General features: G+C 42.6%; 1 protein-coding gene across 3 annotated transcripts in view; it reads left to right on the top strand.

Annotated features, from left to right (window-relative positions):
• Positions 1–12,850, top strand: part of ETV6 (ETS variant transcription factor 6) — a 127,398-nt gene that overhangs the window by 93,963 nt on the left and 20,585 nt on the right. For all 3 annotated transcript variants that reach the window (XM_018919714.3, XM_009095097.4, XM_018919715.3), the window contains 3 exons: positions 1,765–1,929; positions 4,872–5,006; positions 9,350–9,892. In XM_018919714.3, coding sequence (XP_018775259.1) covers positions 1,765–1,929; positions 4,872–5,006; positions 9,350–9,892 — 843 coding nt within the window. The remainder of the gene's footprint in view (positions 1–1,764; positions 1,930–4,871; positions 5,007–9,349; positions 9,893–12,850) is intronic.

The following is a 12,850-nucleotide window of genomic DNA, read 5'->3' as shown; positions in this document are numbered from 1 at the left end:
AAAATAAAGGTCCTACAGAAAACTCTGACCTCAATAAGCAGACCCTAATTCATAGGGGGAAGAGAATTTGCTTCATAAATAATTAAAGGCTACCACTTGTTTCTGTAGTACAATAGTATGCTACAGTTGAGAGCTAATGGAAATTCTTGTTACAGCCATGCAGGCATCCCTTCCTTAGGTCAGCTCTGACCCTTTCTCAAGCACAATCTCAATTCCTCTTCTGACAGAGATTCAGTTCTGTATGCAGCTGTGGCTCTGGGACTTTCCAAAGCCGTTGTCTGGGAATCTGGCAAAGCAGCAGAATGCAATTCACTTCATGTTACCTCTTGCTAAAACAGAAATAAAAGGGTTGCCTATCTGTTAAAGAAGTAAAAACCAAACCAAAACAAGAGTGGTACAACTCTCTCAGGCTTCTTTTAGTGCTTGGTAGGAGGAGGGTAATCAGATCTCAGAGAATGGTGTGCCAGGAAGGAAATTTCTTCCCATGTGCAGTGTACAATCAGCCAGGTGCAATATAAGGAAGGGAGGTTCATCTTCCTCTGAAGCATAAGGTATTGGCTCCTGCCAGAGGCTGTGTACCAGAGATCTGATCAGATATGGCAAATTTTATGTTCCTATGCACAGTGGGTAAGCTTTGTAGCAAGTCAAACAATGAGTCATCTCACGAGGGGGAAAGGAAAATAAAGCTTTTATCGCCCAATGGATTGGAGATAATCTCTCTACTTGGGTATAAACAGCTCTTCACCGTGCTGCCTTCTCTCCAGGGGAAGGAAGCTATTTTAAATTTGTGTGTAGAACAGATATTGAATTGTCATACCTCCCAAGCTTCTCTGCCTGGGCCCAATAAAGGTACCAGACAAAATGTCTGTGATAGTAATGTGGTTGGGCCTCTGTGAGTAAACACAATAGCCTGGTCTGTATATACTGTACGAGCTGGCTGGCACAAAGGGAGTGCCACATTCTCCTTGGCATCTTGGAAAATCTGTCCCCAAACCAAATATCCCTACTATTTTACTAAAAAATGGTATATCCTATTACATGGACCTAGTTCCATTGGTAATATTTGATTGCTAAACAGGAACCACAGGCTAAAGCAGTGCCAAAGGTGGCACAATCTTGGCCCTGGCTTTCCTCTCCAGTGTGGGAATGGCAGCTGGTCACCTAATGGCACCTGGAGAAGGGGTGGGCCTCTGTGAATACACCTCTCTCAACAATACATGTGCTGATCAATCACTCTGTTACAGGGGCTGTATTCAAGCTGCCCTTCCTTACAGACCCCACCCCAGCCACCTGGAGAGAAGCCTTGGCTGTCTTGCATTTGACAACTTTTCATTATTCTTGGTCCATGAATGTACAAGGGGTGTGAAGAGAGAGCACACCTCTCTTCTGTGAAAGGATACACACCAAGGATGGATGGCACCAAGGACTTTTCCTGCTGCTTGCTCTGCACATCAAAAGGAGCATGTGGAGGAAAATCCTTTTGCACAGTGGAAACCTGGAATGAAATAATGTCCTGTGAGCTTTCTTCAGGCTGCTGAGTCAGTTCTTGGTTCTCAATATGGCACAGATAAACCAAAGTGCCAAAGTATTTCTCAGCCCAGTGCTTGGAGTAATCCTGTACCAACATGGCATTGCTCTCCTACCCTTTCCCCTGGGACTCTGTAGGTTGTGCTGTGGGGAGAAAGGGGGGACTCAGTGATGTCTGCCTGTGTTCCTGTGCCTTGTCTCAGTTTGGTAACAGAACTGTGCTCTCTTTCTGCCCAGGTTTGCAGCCAGTTTACTGGAGCAGGGAAGATGTGGCCCAGTGGCTCCGGTGGGCAGAGAAGGAGTTTTCCTTGAGACCCATTGAGAGCAGCACCTTCGAGATGAACGGCAAAGCTCTGCTGCTCCTGACCAAAGAGGACTTTCGCTACAGGTCCCCTCATTCAGGTGAGGATTATTTACAGAAGCTGTCATTGCAAAGAGAGAGGAAGCTGTAGCTGAAGAGGGTCAGAGGAGGAAATGGTCACCTTTGCTGAGGTGGACTGGGAAAGGGAGGGGAAAGGGAGGACAGAGACACTTCTATGAGGCAGGGACAAAAAGGACAAAGAGAGAAGGAAATCCTGATACACCTGAGTTGTAGGCATATTTGAATGCAAATTCAACCCCAAACATCCAACCTGTTTATAGTTAAAACTCCCTGCAGAGCTCCCAGAAGGCAAGCTGCTCTGGCAGCATTTTGTGACTTACAGCTCTTCCTGCAAAGGCTTATCTGTTCACAGACCCAACTACAGCAGCAGGTCAATCAAGTGCTCCAGCCTCTTTAGGCAGCCTGTATTAGCATTTTGCCTCCCAGTTGTCTTGGCTGAGGTGCTGCTAAAAGTGACTGCAAAACTCCTTCCTTGGGGACTTTGCCTCTGTTTAACAGCCCCTGTGGGTTTTGCTTTACTCTACCATATTCTCACATGTGCTGGAGTCCAGCCCTCAGCACAGCACAGACAGGTGTGTGAATCAGTCTGCCTATTGCTCAAATTATGTCTTCATTTATTCACAAAGGAGATTTAGAAATGTGTGTGTTGCCTGCCTGTATTTGTATCCCCTGTGGTCTGTCTGCTCCAGTTGTACAGTCAGAGTAAGCCTCTGCCCTCCTTTGTCAGGGATGTTTAAATATGAGTTGTGAGCTTTGTTTTTTGTGACCACACGAGGTACTCCTGTGAAATAGAAAGGCTTGCACTTCAAGCACTATAGGTGATTAAAGAGCTTGGACCAAGTGGTGACAGAATTGCTGTGAGGAGCTTCCAGTGCAAGGCTCACAAGGTGCAGGAGTACAGCTGGTGCTACTGGAATCTAGCTGATAATCAAGCTGTGGGTCTGATTCTGCACCAACCTGCTTGGCCACTCTCCACAACCATCTCCTGCAGAATCTGCCTCATAAATTGTTGCTTATGTTTAGTATATATAAAGTTTTTTAAGCATGTGCTTCAAATCCAGGATTAATTTTGTATGGGAGAAGAGCCCAAACATTAGTGTCTGTTGTCACTGTAATACATTAGTGAGAACCAATGCCTAGAAATGTCTTTTTTTTGTCTTTTATTTTTTTTAATTCTCTTACACCACTTGGAGTGTAAAAATTAGCCCTGCTTGAAGCAAAAAGAGTACTGAAAGCAGAGATGTGGGCAAGGACTGCAAGGGACACCATTATGTATGTTGTCTGCAACTCCCCTTCCTGCCTGCAAGTTATGTTCCTATTCTTCCCCTTGTGTGCTGTGAGGACACTTGCAGTAAGCAGGATTAAAAATGTTTCTAGGCTGGAAATAGAGTGTTCCCAGAGAAGAGCCTTTGACTTGCAAAATCTCACTTTATTCAGAAGGTTAAGCTGAATTTGGAACGAAACAACCCAGCCAAAGGCCTCCTCCCTTGCATTTTGTCTCTTCCTTCCCTCCAGGTATTCCCCACTGATAATAAACCTTGTGGAGGTTATCTGAGTCAGTCCCTAAAAGTTGAGATAACTGTAGGTAAAGGGACATTAGCTCAGCATTTCCCAGAATTAACTGTACATGAAATTGAAGAACTGTGAAATAGTGTTTGCCACAGAGGCATTAAGTTTTTCCAGACTGAGGCCACATGAAAGCTGTATCATTTCCCCTCATGGTTAAAGCAGGAGAAGGGCATCACTCCCACAGTCTTGCCAGGAAAGGGGCTCACAGCCTCAACACTGTTCAGGGCTGCCCAGGGAAGGGAGGCAGCAGAGGAGGGAGGGAGGGAGGCAGGGAGGGAGAGAGTACAAAGCATTTTTCACTATCTTAACATTGCTGCATCTGGGTGATGCAGAATTCTCAGCTGTTTCATTAGGTAAAAAACCCCAAAACACAGACAGCTTTATGGATGTTTTCACTAGTCTGTCCAGCCAATCAAAAGAGGTACAAATTTGCTACCTTATTGCTCTGAGTGTTACAGCACTAGTTATTTATGATTATACCACTGTTGCAGTCAATGATGGAAATTATGTGGTAAAATCACTTTTTAGACTTTCATGTAACTGTGTGCTCAAGGCTTTGCTTTTAATTTGGCTTTCAGATATTGCAATCACCTTTTAAAAATGCCCTAAAGTCACTGCTGAGACAGTAAAAGCTGCCTAGATGTTAAAAATAAAGGAAACTGAACTATGGAAAGCAGTATGGCTTTAACTGTTTCACAGCAAGAAACACAAGTTGCCCACAAATTAGAATATTGGCAGTTTACAGAGACAAGGCACAAGTGGTACACAGCTTACAATCTCATAGAAACAAGTACTGAAAACCCCCATGTTTGAGAAGACTCTCCCAGAAAAATCTAAGGTTTCCTAAGTGAAACTCTACTAATTTGGTTTTCAGATAATATGTAATTGTTGCAGCCTGTTCCTCTGTAATATGAGCAGTGACAAAAGAGCTGGCAGAATGAAAAGTCAAGAGACTTCCTATCCTGTGATGTACAATTGAAATGTACAACCAGTCACACCTGACCAAATGCAAAAGTACCTTATGTGTTTGGTGTAGATGTTGGAATGAGGTCATCCATACAAGATGAAATTTATAAAAGGCACAAAATAAGCAGTTAGTCCACTGGTCTCCTGGATATTGTGGTGTTATGTTCCATTAAGGAAAGATACAACAATTATGGTGCCAGGGAATGTTTTTCTGTTTTGCCACAGTCGTGCTCAGAGGTGTGATGTGCCTTTTTTCCCTTTCAGAGGAGAACTTTGCATAGCAGTGAAATGCAGGATTTTACTGCTAGCATTTTTGGGTCTGAAAATAGCACCCAGGAGCCATGAATTCATGCATCAGATGGCTAAATGAGTCTTCTCATCAGTTATTTACATTTCCATTTCCTTTTTCCTGCTGTTTGTCTTTCAGGTGATGTTTTGTATGAACTCCTTCAGCAAATCCTGAAGCAAAGGAAAGCTCGTATGCTCTTCACACCCTTCTTCCACCCTGGGAACTCAATCCATGCTCAGCCAGAGGTCATATTGCACCAGAATCATGATGAAGGTAACTCTGTCTCATTCTTACAGGAGCTGCCTTTACAGAGGCAAGTAGGAATTAAGTAATTTTCTTGCTCCAAAGTTACTTAAATAAAGCTGCTCTCCTCTCTCTGTCTCCATAGCTTTGGAACAATCAAATGGTCTAGTGAGTCAACAAGCCCTTCTCCATTTATCTTCTATTGTTTTGTTCTGTTTCCAAAGCACCTTTAAAAGCTATGTCAGGTACAGATTAAAAAGCAGAGCATTTTACTGACCCTATTGATTCATTTTTCCTCACACCCAGTTAGGTAGGCAAAGTTGCTTTGTGAACTTTTAGTATCCTGGAGATGCAGCTAAATGCAGTTGTTGGCAGAGCAAGGGAGGGCAGCCTCAGAGGGGAATATCCAGCTCCCAGTCACTTCAGCTGGCAGTCTGTCAGAACATCATGCCAGAGTTCCTGGCACTGAGCCCATCACATTGCTCGGCTGTTGGGCTGCTTGAGCAATTCCTGGTGAGAGAAGTGGGCTTCTGCAGGTTTTCTCTCATTTTTACTTGCTTAGGTCTAGTAGTGTGCACACATATCATGACTATCAGTGGTGATGAAAAAAGAATAGTTAAGTTTGTGGAATTGCATATTTGGGCTTCCTCTACTGCAAAATGGAAGAGTGCTGCTTTTCACTGGAAAATTGAGGTTTTAATTTCTTTAAAAATACACATACTGAGGTACTTCTTGGATTTCTTGGGTATATCATAAAAAAATATAAAACTTAAGCTTTTTCAGAGGTCCTTTCCACAAAAGCATCAGGCAGAACGAATTTTTTTCAATTAAAAATGAATTCAATTTTCAATTTAAAAATCTAGGAAAAAGTAGTGTTACTCCTTTTTTGAGTAAACAGGAGAAGAGAATATAAGTGAGTTAGGATGTCACCCTGGTTTCTGCTAATTGGAGAAAAAGTGTGCTTGTTCTATTTGATATGAATCTATTTCAAGATTTAACATGGGATAGGAAGAGAAGATTCAGGGGTGCTGTCAGACCTGTGCAAGTTGCTTTGTGGCCAGTGTGAAGTAGCCAGAGTCAAATGGCACCAGCAAAACCCTGAGACTAAGCCAACAGCAGGACAGCAGCAGGTGGAAGAAGGACACTCCAAAGTGTTTCCACACAGCTGTGTAAATATTCCAGGTTAGCTGAGGTTCACTTGGCAGAACTGAGCAGAGACAGTTGCCACTGTATTCAGACCATTAGTAAAATCTCAGTCTTTTCCTTAAGTTTTGCCTTCACCCACAAGTTTTCCCATTCTAAATTTCAAACAGAAATACTAGCTGCTCTCTGGCACTCCTACATTTAACATATGGAGCAGCTTTGACTAGAGAGGATTTCACAGGGATGATCACTTGGCCTTTCATGTGTGTCATTTAAATAATGTGTCTTTTACAATCGAGTGACTAAGAAACAACTTAGATTTCTTCCTTACAATACTCTGGCTGCTGATAGCAGTGCTGCTTTTCTCAGAGAACTCTGTGCTATTACTTAAAACTTCTCTTTATAATGACAAAAATTAGTTCTTGAATTGCTGTGAGAGGAACTTCAAAATAAGCAAAAGAAACTACAGCTTGCTTCCCACAAGACTGAGCAATCAAAAAAATCTCTATGCCAAAAATTTACAGGCAGGTGAATTTGTTTATTTGGACATTACTTCTTCTTCCAGTTTCACAAAGTCACTTGGGAGAAACTATCACAATTGAGTTTTCATTTTGCCTCAGCAAAATACAACTTACTTTAAAAAGGAGAATGAATGCAAGGAGCAGAACTTAACCCAGGCTAACTCACAGACTGTGACATTGGGGACAGATTTTACCTTGGCCCCATTTTGAGTGGTTAAACTTCACAGGTGATGTGTCTTTATTACAATCTCTCCTTACTCCAGTGATCTTTTCCATTTTCTGTCTCTTTTTCCTGTTTCCTAATGGATTATACTTATGATCCTGCTTTTAAATGCTTTCCCTCTAGTGGTTTCTTACTAGGCTTAAACAAAGGGGGTTTGGCTGTTGGAAATCAATTGACTGCAGTTCAGGATATTGGCTTGGAATGGGCTCTGTCCCTGCAGAGGGATGAGCAATGGAAAGTGAATTACCTTTATCTCCAGTAGTCCTTCTGACAGAGCTCTGAGTCACTGGATGGGATGCCATGCAGGAAGCTTACACTGTCATTCCCTGCACTTCTTTCATGGCTAAGCACACAGTGCCAATCTTTGGGACTGCCATGCCAGCAATTGCTCACTCCCAAAGTGCAGCCCCACCCATCCCTGTATGGATAGGTCAGCAAATTTCCTAGGAGGTGAATTTCCTTTCACAGCTTTGTCTTCAAGAAAAGAGTGTTGCTCATTTGGGATAAAGATCCAGAGTGCATCTAGTGCCTTCTTTTGTTAAGTACTTTAAGGAAAAAATCTTGAAGGACAGTGAATCATTAGTGTATATCCATTTGTGGTGTTTCCTCTTCCTGCTTTTCCAAGAGTTCCTTGGTCTCTGCTTTCTGTCTTCTCTGTCCAGGTTCAGTATCACCATGGTTTGGAAGCAGACGGATAGAAACACCTCTGTTTGGAGTTTGTCAGAGCCAGCTAATGTTTTCAGAGAGCTTGGTGAAAAGCACAGCAGAGCATTCCTCTCTACTTTAAAGTTAGGTGCTCCCTTCAGCCAAGGCATTAAATAATTAGGACAAACAACACAATATTCTGCTCTGTATTTGCAGGCCAAGAATGAGCACAGTGCATTTGAATGTACAGTGATGGGGGTGGATGGTCTGTAGAAGATAGGACACAGAATAAAATTTGGGAGTTGATTTTCCTTCTGTTGTGGCAAAGAAAGGAGACTTTAAGGAAAGACAGCCACAGAGAGTAGGTACAGTTGTATATTTTCCCTCTTTGATCTTCATTTGGGCCATCCCACATTTGCTGGCCAGATTGTATGTAAAAGTGTTTGGGTTTAAGCAAGAACAATATACAGCTCTGGAGTTTCATGTCCTCCAGCTCTTCCATTGTGAGTATCTTGAACAGCTCTACAAATGCATTTTTCTTGTCTGGAACCACAGGTGTGTTTAATAAGTATTCTAGAGCAATGTAGGTTCTGCCTAAAATTCCAGGTTTTCCTGTAGACTTTAGGGTTCTGGTACAGATGCTATGTCACTGCCTGGCACTACATTTTCTCAGGACTTGAGCTTTTCCTGTTCAGGCCTTTCCCTGGGTATGTGCTGATCCATCTCCTGATGCCTGCCTGGGTTCCAGAGCAGCAGAAGCCCTTCAGTCTTCACCTCAACTGGGTTTTCAAACAGGTATCATTGCCTTGGCAAGACAGCAAGAGAATAATTTCATACTCAGAGAAAATTGAGTGAACAAAAAGGGCAGCCTCAAATAGGCAGCTACTTGTTTCAGTTGTTGACACATACCCAAAGTTTCCTTCTCTTATCACCCAAGGCTTTCAACAAACAGCACTGAAATTTGATCTTTGTTTTTTCTGATAAAAACCTGTTAGTCACTGTAGCTCTGGTGGTACTTTCCTCTTTGTCAGTAGTTTCCCAAGTCAAAATTGATGGCCTTATCTAACCTGAAAGTCTGTACTGGCAAAAATTTTAATTTTGTGAGAGGATTGTTAGTGATTTATCTCCCTACTACTGTTAAGCATCACAGCTGGGAAAGTGTATTCATACAAAAGTGTTGCTAGAAGTCCTTCTGCTGAAGACACGTAAGTGCTTATATGGGGCAATCCATCAGTAGACACTACAGACTAAAAAAAAGAAGATGAAAATGTCCTTATGAAGATGTAGCATGCTCTTAAAATTAAGGCAGGGATCAAACATAGGGTTTCATAAAGAGCTTCCTACCAGTAGGGCTTTTTTAAACCACCCAGTTCATATTTCAAACTGAGTTATTCTCTACCTTGACCTAAGCCGCTACCATCTAAAACTTAATACCCAGTATTTTCCTGGAGACATTTTCCCTTTTTTTCTTTCCCTTCTACCTTAAAGTGCTCATCATGGTAGTAAGAGCAATGACACAGAGAGACAGAAATGGCAGGAGAAAAATTTCAAAAAAATTGTGCAGAAACACACTTTCTTCACAAGTGTTCAGTCAGCTCCTCAAAATGGGATTTCTCTTATTGTGTTTCCCAAGGAACTTTTTTGACATGGTAGTGGAGGGAGATTGTTTTCACTGTTTTCATTCTGTGTAGAAATAGTAACTATCTGCATTTATGCAGAACTTTACTGGGCATCTGTAGGTCTCACAAATAAAAAACATTTACAAGCCATCACCAGTAGATCCTACACCTTTATCACAATATAGACAATCTGTATTTTGGGGACTTCTTTTTTCTCCACAGATAGCTTTGTGCAGAGAACTCCGAGACCATCTGCAGAAGGAGTCCACCACAACCCCCCAACCATTGAACTGTTGCATCGCTCGCGGTCGCCCATCACCAACAACCACCGTCCATCGCCAGACCCCGACCAGCGCCCGCTGAAGTCCCCCATGGACAGCACCCTCCGTCGCCTGTCCCCGGCCGACAGGATGCCAGGGACAAGGCACCAGCATGAGAACAACCAGCAGGAGCCCTATCCTCTCTCAGTGTCCCCAATAGAAAACAACCACTGCCCACCTCCTTCCGAGCTGCTCCAGAAGCCCTCCAGCCCTCGCCAGGAGAACACCAGGGTCATCCAGCTGATGCCCAGCCCAATCATGCATCCTTTGATACTGAACCCCAGGCACTCCGATTTCAAACCACCGAGGTTGTCTGAGGATGGGCTGCACAGGGATGTCAAGCCCATCAACCTGTCCCACCGAGAAGAGTTAGCTTATATGAACCACATCATGGTGTCTGTCTCCCCTCCCGAGGACCACGCGATGCCAATCGGCAGGATAGCAGGTAAGGGACATTCTGTAGGCTACACCAAAGCTGGTGCTCTTCATTCATAACTAACCATGCTTTGTTTTAAGGGTTTCTTCTTTCCTTTTGCTACTCTGTGACATCAAGAGTTTACTGGCATTGTGCGAGTTTCACTACATCTGTGGCTCAGGCAGTGCAATATTAATACATGAGTTTCATGACAGGTAAGCAGAGGTGCAGAATGACTTGCCTGTGACCACAGAATGTATAATTGCTATTGAAACATTTGCATCCTGACACTCGCTACCTCTCCACCCACTAGCAATCCATTCATTTCCCAAGATACCTATCTCTGAAGCCTTGTTCTGCAAAGAGAGAATTTTCCAAGAGTTCCATTCACATTAGTGTCCAATCCTATGGAAATGAAGAAACCCTCTGTCAGTGGCATTTGAAATAATGCAGTGTCAAGCCCATTAGGAAGCTGGCAGGACTAATGAAATACCACCTCAGAGTCCTTCATAGCCTTCCCTGGGCTTCTCACATCAGGACTGTCCCTTTTTACAGAAACGAGGTTGGCTTTGTCCCACACAAACCACAGGCATTGTCTCACTTTTGTTATCGTAAATAACTGACATCACAACCACTGAATCAGGAAGCTGAGGTTACAGAAAATGTTTCTTATACTCCAAAGGGAACTGTAAACAGGGAGAGGGGGAAGAGGAATCCAACCACTTCAGAAATACACTGAATGCCCCAGTAACCAATTTCTTTTGAGAGATGCAAATACACACCACACCCAGAAAGATTCCTTGCAGTTGTGTCAGCAGTGACCTGATGTGATCCCCAGCTCCTGTGAGGTATTACACATGTCCACAGAGCTACAAACACCTTGTTCTTTTTTGTCCTTACATGCCTTAAATTTGTTACAGATGTGGTGCTGCCTCTGCTTTAATGAGGAAGATTTTCTGTTTTCTTAAGGTTTGCCACTTTAAATTCCAAAGATATATAGCTTACTGTCTAGTCAAGATCAAGCACAGCAAGGACCATGATCCTTTCACTAACAGAAAGATGAGTTACAGAAATTAATCCTTTGACATTTTTGCCAGGCTGACATTTGTCTCTCTCCTTTTGATTTTTATTACCCACAAAATTCTCAGCAAGTTAATAAATATACTTAAAGTTATGGCAGAGAAAATACCCTACTGGTCGCATCACTGTAGATTTCCTTCCCAGAAAGTGTTGTTGGGAGATCAAGGCAGTTAATTTTTATTTTCCAGAAGAAAACATTCTTTAAGAGTAAACCCTAGTCTGAAATAAATGTAAGAAAAAATATGGAGAGTATGTGGTGCTGTAATTTTTTTACTTTACTCTTAGGAATTTTCTTACATAGTTGGGAATCTTTGGTTTCTGCACGTTGTGCAGTGGGTCCAGTGACACCAGCCCCAGTAATTCCCATGTCCTTTCTATCCCTATGCTGTTTGCAGGGCAACAGAGCCCAAGCCTTTGGAAATCTGGGCCTAACACAGTTGCTTGGCAAGTATGTGTAGCCATTAAAAATGTTATCCAAAGGCTAAACCTGCAGACTGAGTTGCTTTCACTGCAGGCCCATGTTTTGGCTGAGACCCACAAGCAAGGGTGGCATACCTGAAATAACTGGTGAATTATTTAATGCCAGAAAAACCTGGAGTGTGTTCAAGCATTTGGTTCAGATGAGGGCAGTGTTTTATGGCCCAGGGTTGGGGAATTACAGAGCTCATGGTTAGATTGATTAGATTTCTGCTGATAAATTGGCCAGTGTACTTCTATCAGTGCCGAAGTCCTTTAATTGTAAAAGTTCTCATGCTTCATTTGCTGTACAGGCACAAGCCACTGCTTCTCTAGTTGGATTGTAATGGCCCCTGAACTGTACAGACACCCTCCTAAGATCTCACAGCTAATTTAAAGGTGATAAAAACTGGATTACTACCAAGCATTTAGACGGCCCATGCTTCATGCCTGACATCAACTTCACTGGAGCTGTTGAATTCAATGGCAGCATACTTAGACCCCCTAGAAAGAAAGTAGCTTTCTACTTCCTTCCCACCCATCTCTCAGCTCTTGCCAGTGAGTGTTTTATCTTTTATGTCATCATAAATGTATTTTTCATCTCAGTGTCCTCACCTTTACTGCCATAGTTAACATGGAGGTGCTTGACCAACCATGCTCACCACTTCAGCGTGAGAGAGACCATGAAAGGTGTGAGAAGTGGCTCTGAAACTGCAAATGTCGATCAATGCAATTCTTCAAAGGGGCTTTTTAGAAATCACTGGCATTACTTCCATTTTCTTGATGAGGATGGCTGATGGGTTGGGTAGTGAAAAGATTTACCAATAGTCCAGTGCCAGAGCGAAGTACTCAACTGTTTACCCTGGTGAGAAGAGCCTTGACTTCCTATGGCTTAACCACTTGGATGCAGGTGATTTTCAGGGGAGATAGTGATGAGAAGCTGCTAGGGAAGCTTGGTAGGCTGCTGACTAAAACCTTAGGCTGTACTCCAGAACATCTTCTGTTCCCAGCTCAGATGTTTGATATTGTACAAAAATTTTCCCTGGACTTAAGACACCTAACAGCCTCATGAATCTGTTTACTTGTGGATTGAATGTGTTTTTAAATGCAGCATGCAATTAGTTGGTGCTGAGAAAGAAAGTAATGTTTTTGCTTGCTGCTATACACAAGTGCTCTCTTTTCAGGAGGTCAATCAATAAAGCTCTGGACCTTCTGTCAGACAAAATAATGACCTCTACTCACTGGCTGACTAATCTTTCCTACCTTTTTATGTAATACCATTTTTCAAAATATTAATTTTACTGGTAAAGCACTTTCCCTTTTACAGCAAAGGATTTCAAGTTGAAGGTCTTATTATCTTTTCATCTAAGGCCATTTAACACTTTTCTAGCAAAGCCGGAGGCATAAAGTATCTTTATATTACTCATTAAGGTCACATATATTATTCATTAT

Source organism: Serinus canaria, chromosome 1A (genome assembly GCF_022539315.1).
Source record: "Serinus canaria isolate serCan28SL12 chromosome 1A, serCan2020, whole genome shotgun sequence".
In the NCBI taxonomy this organism is placed as follows: Eukaryota; Metazoa; Chordata; class Aves; order Passeriformes; family Fringillidae; genus Serinus; species Serinus canaria.
The sequence above is the reverse complement of the archived record's forward strand: the minus strand, read 5'-3'. Positions and strand labels throughout refer to the sequence as shown.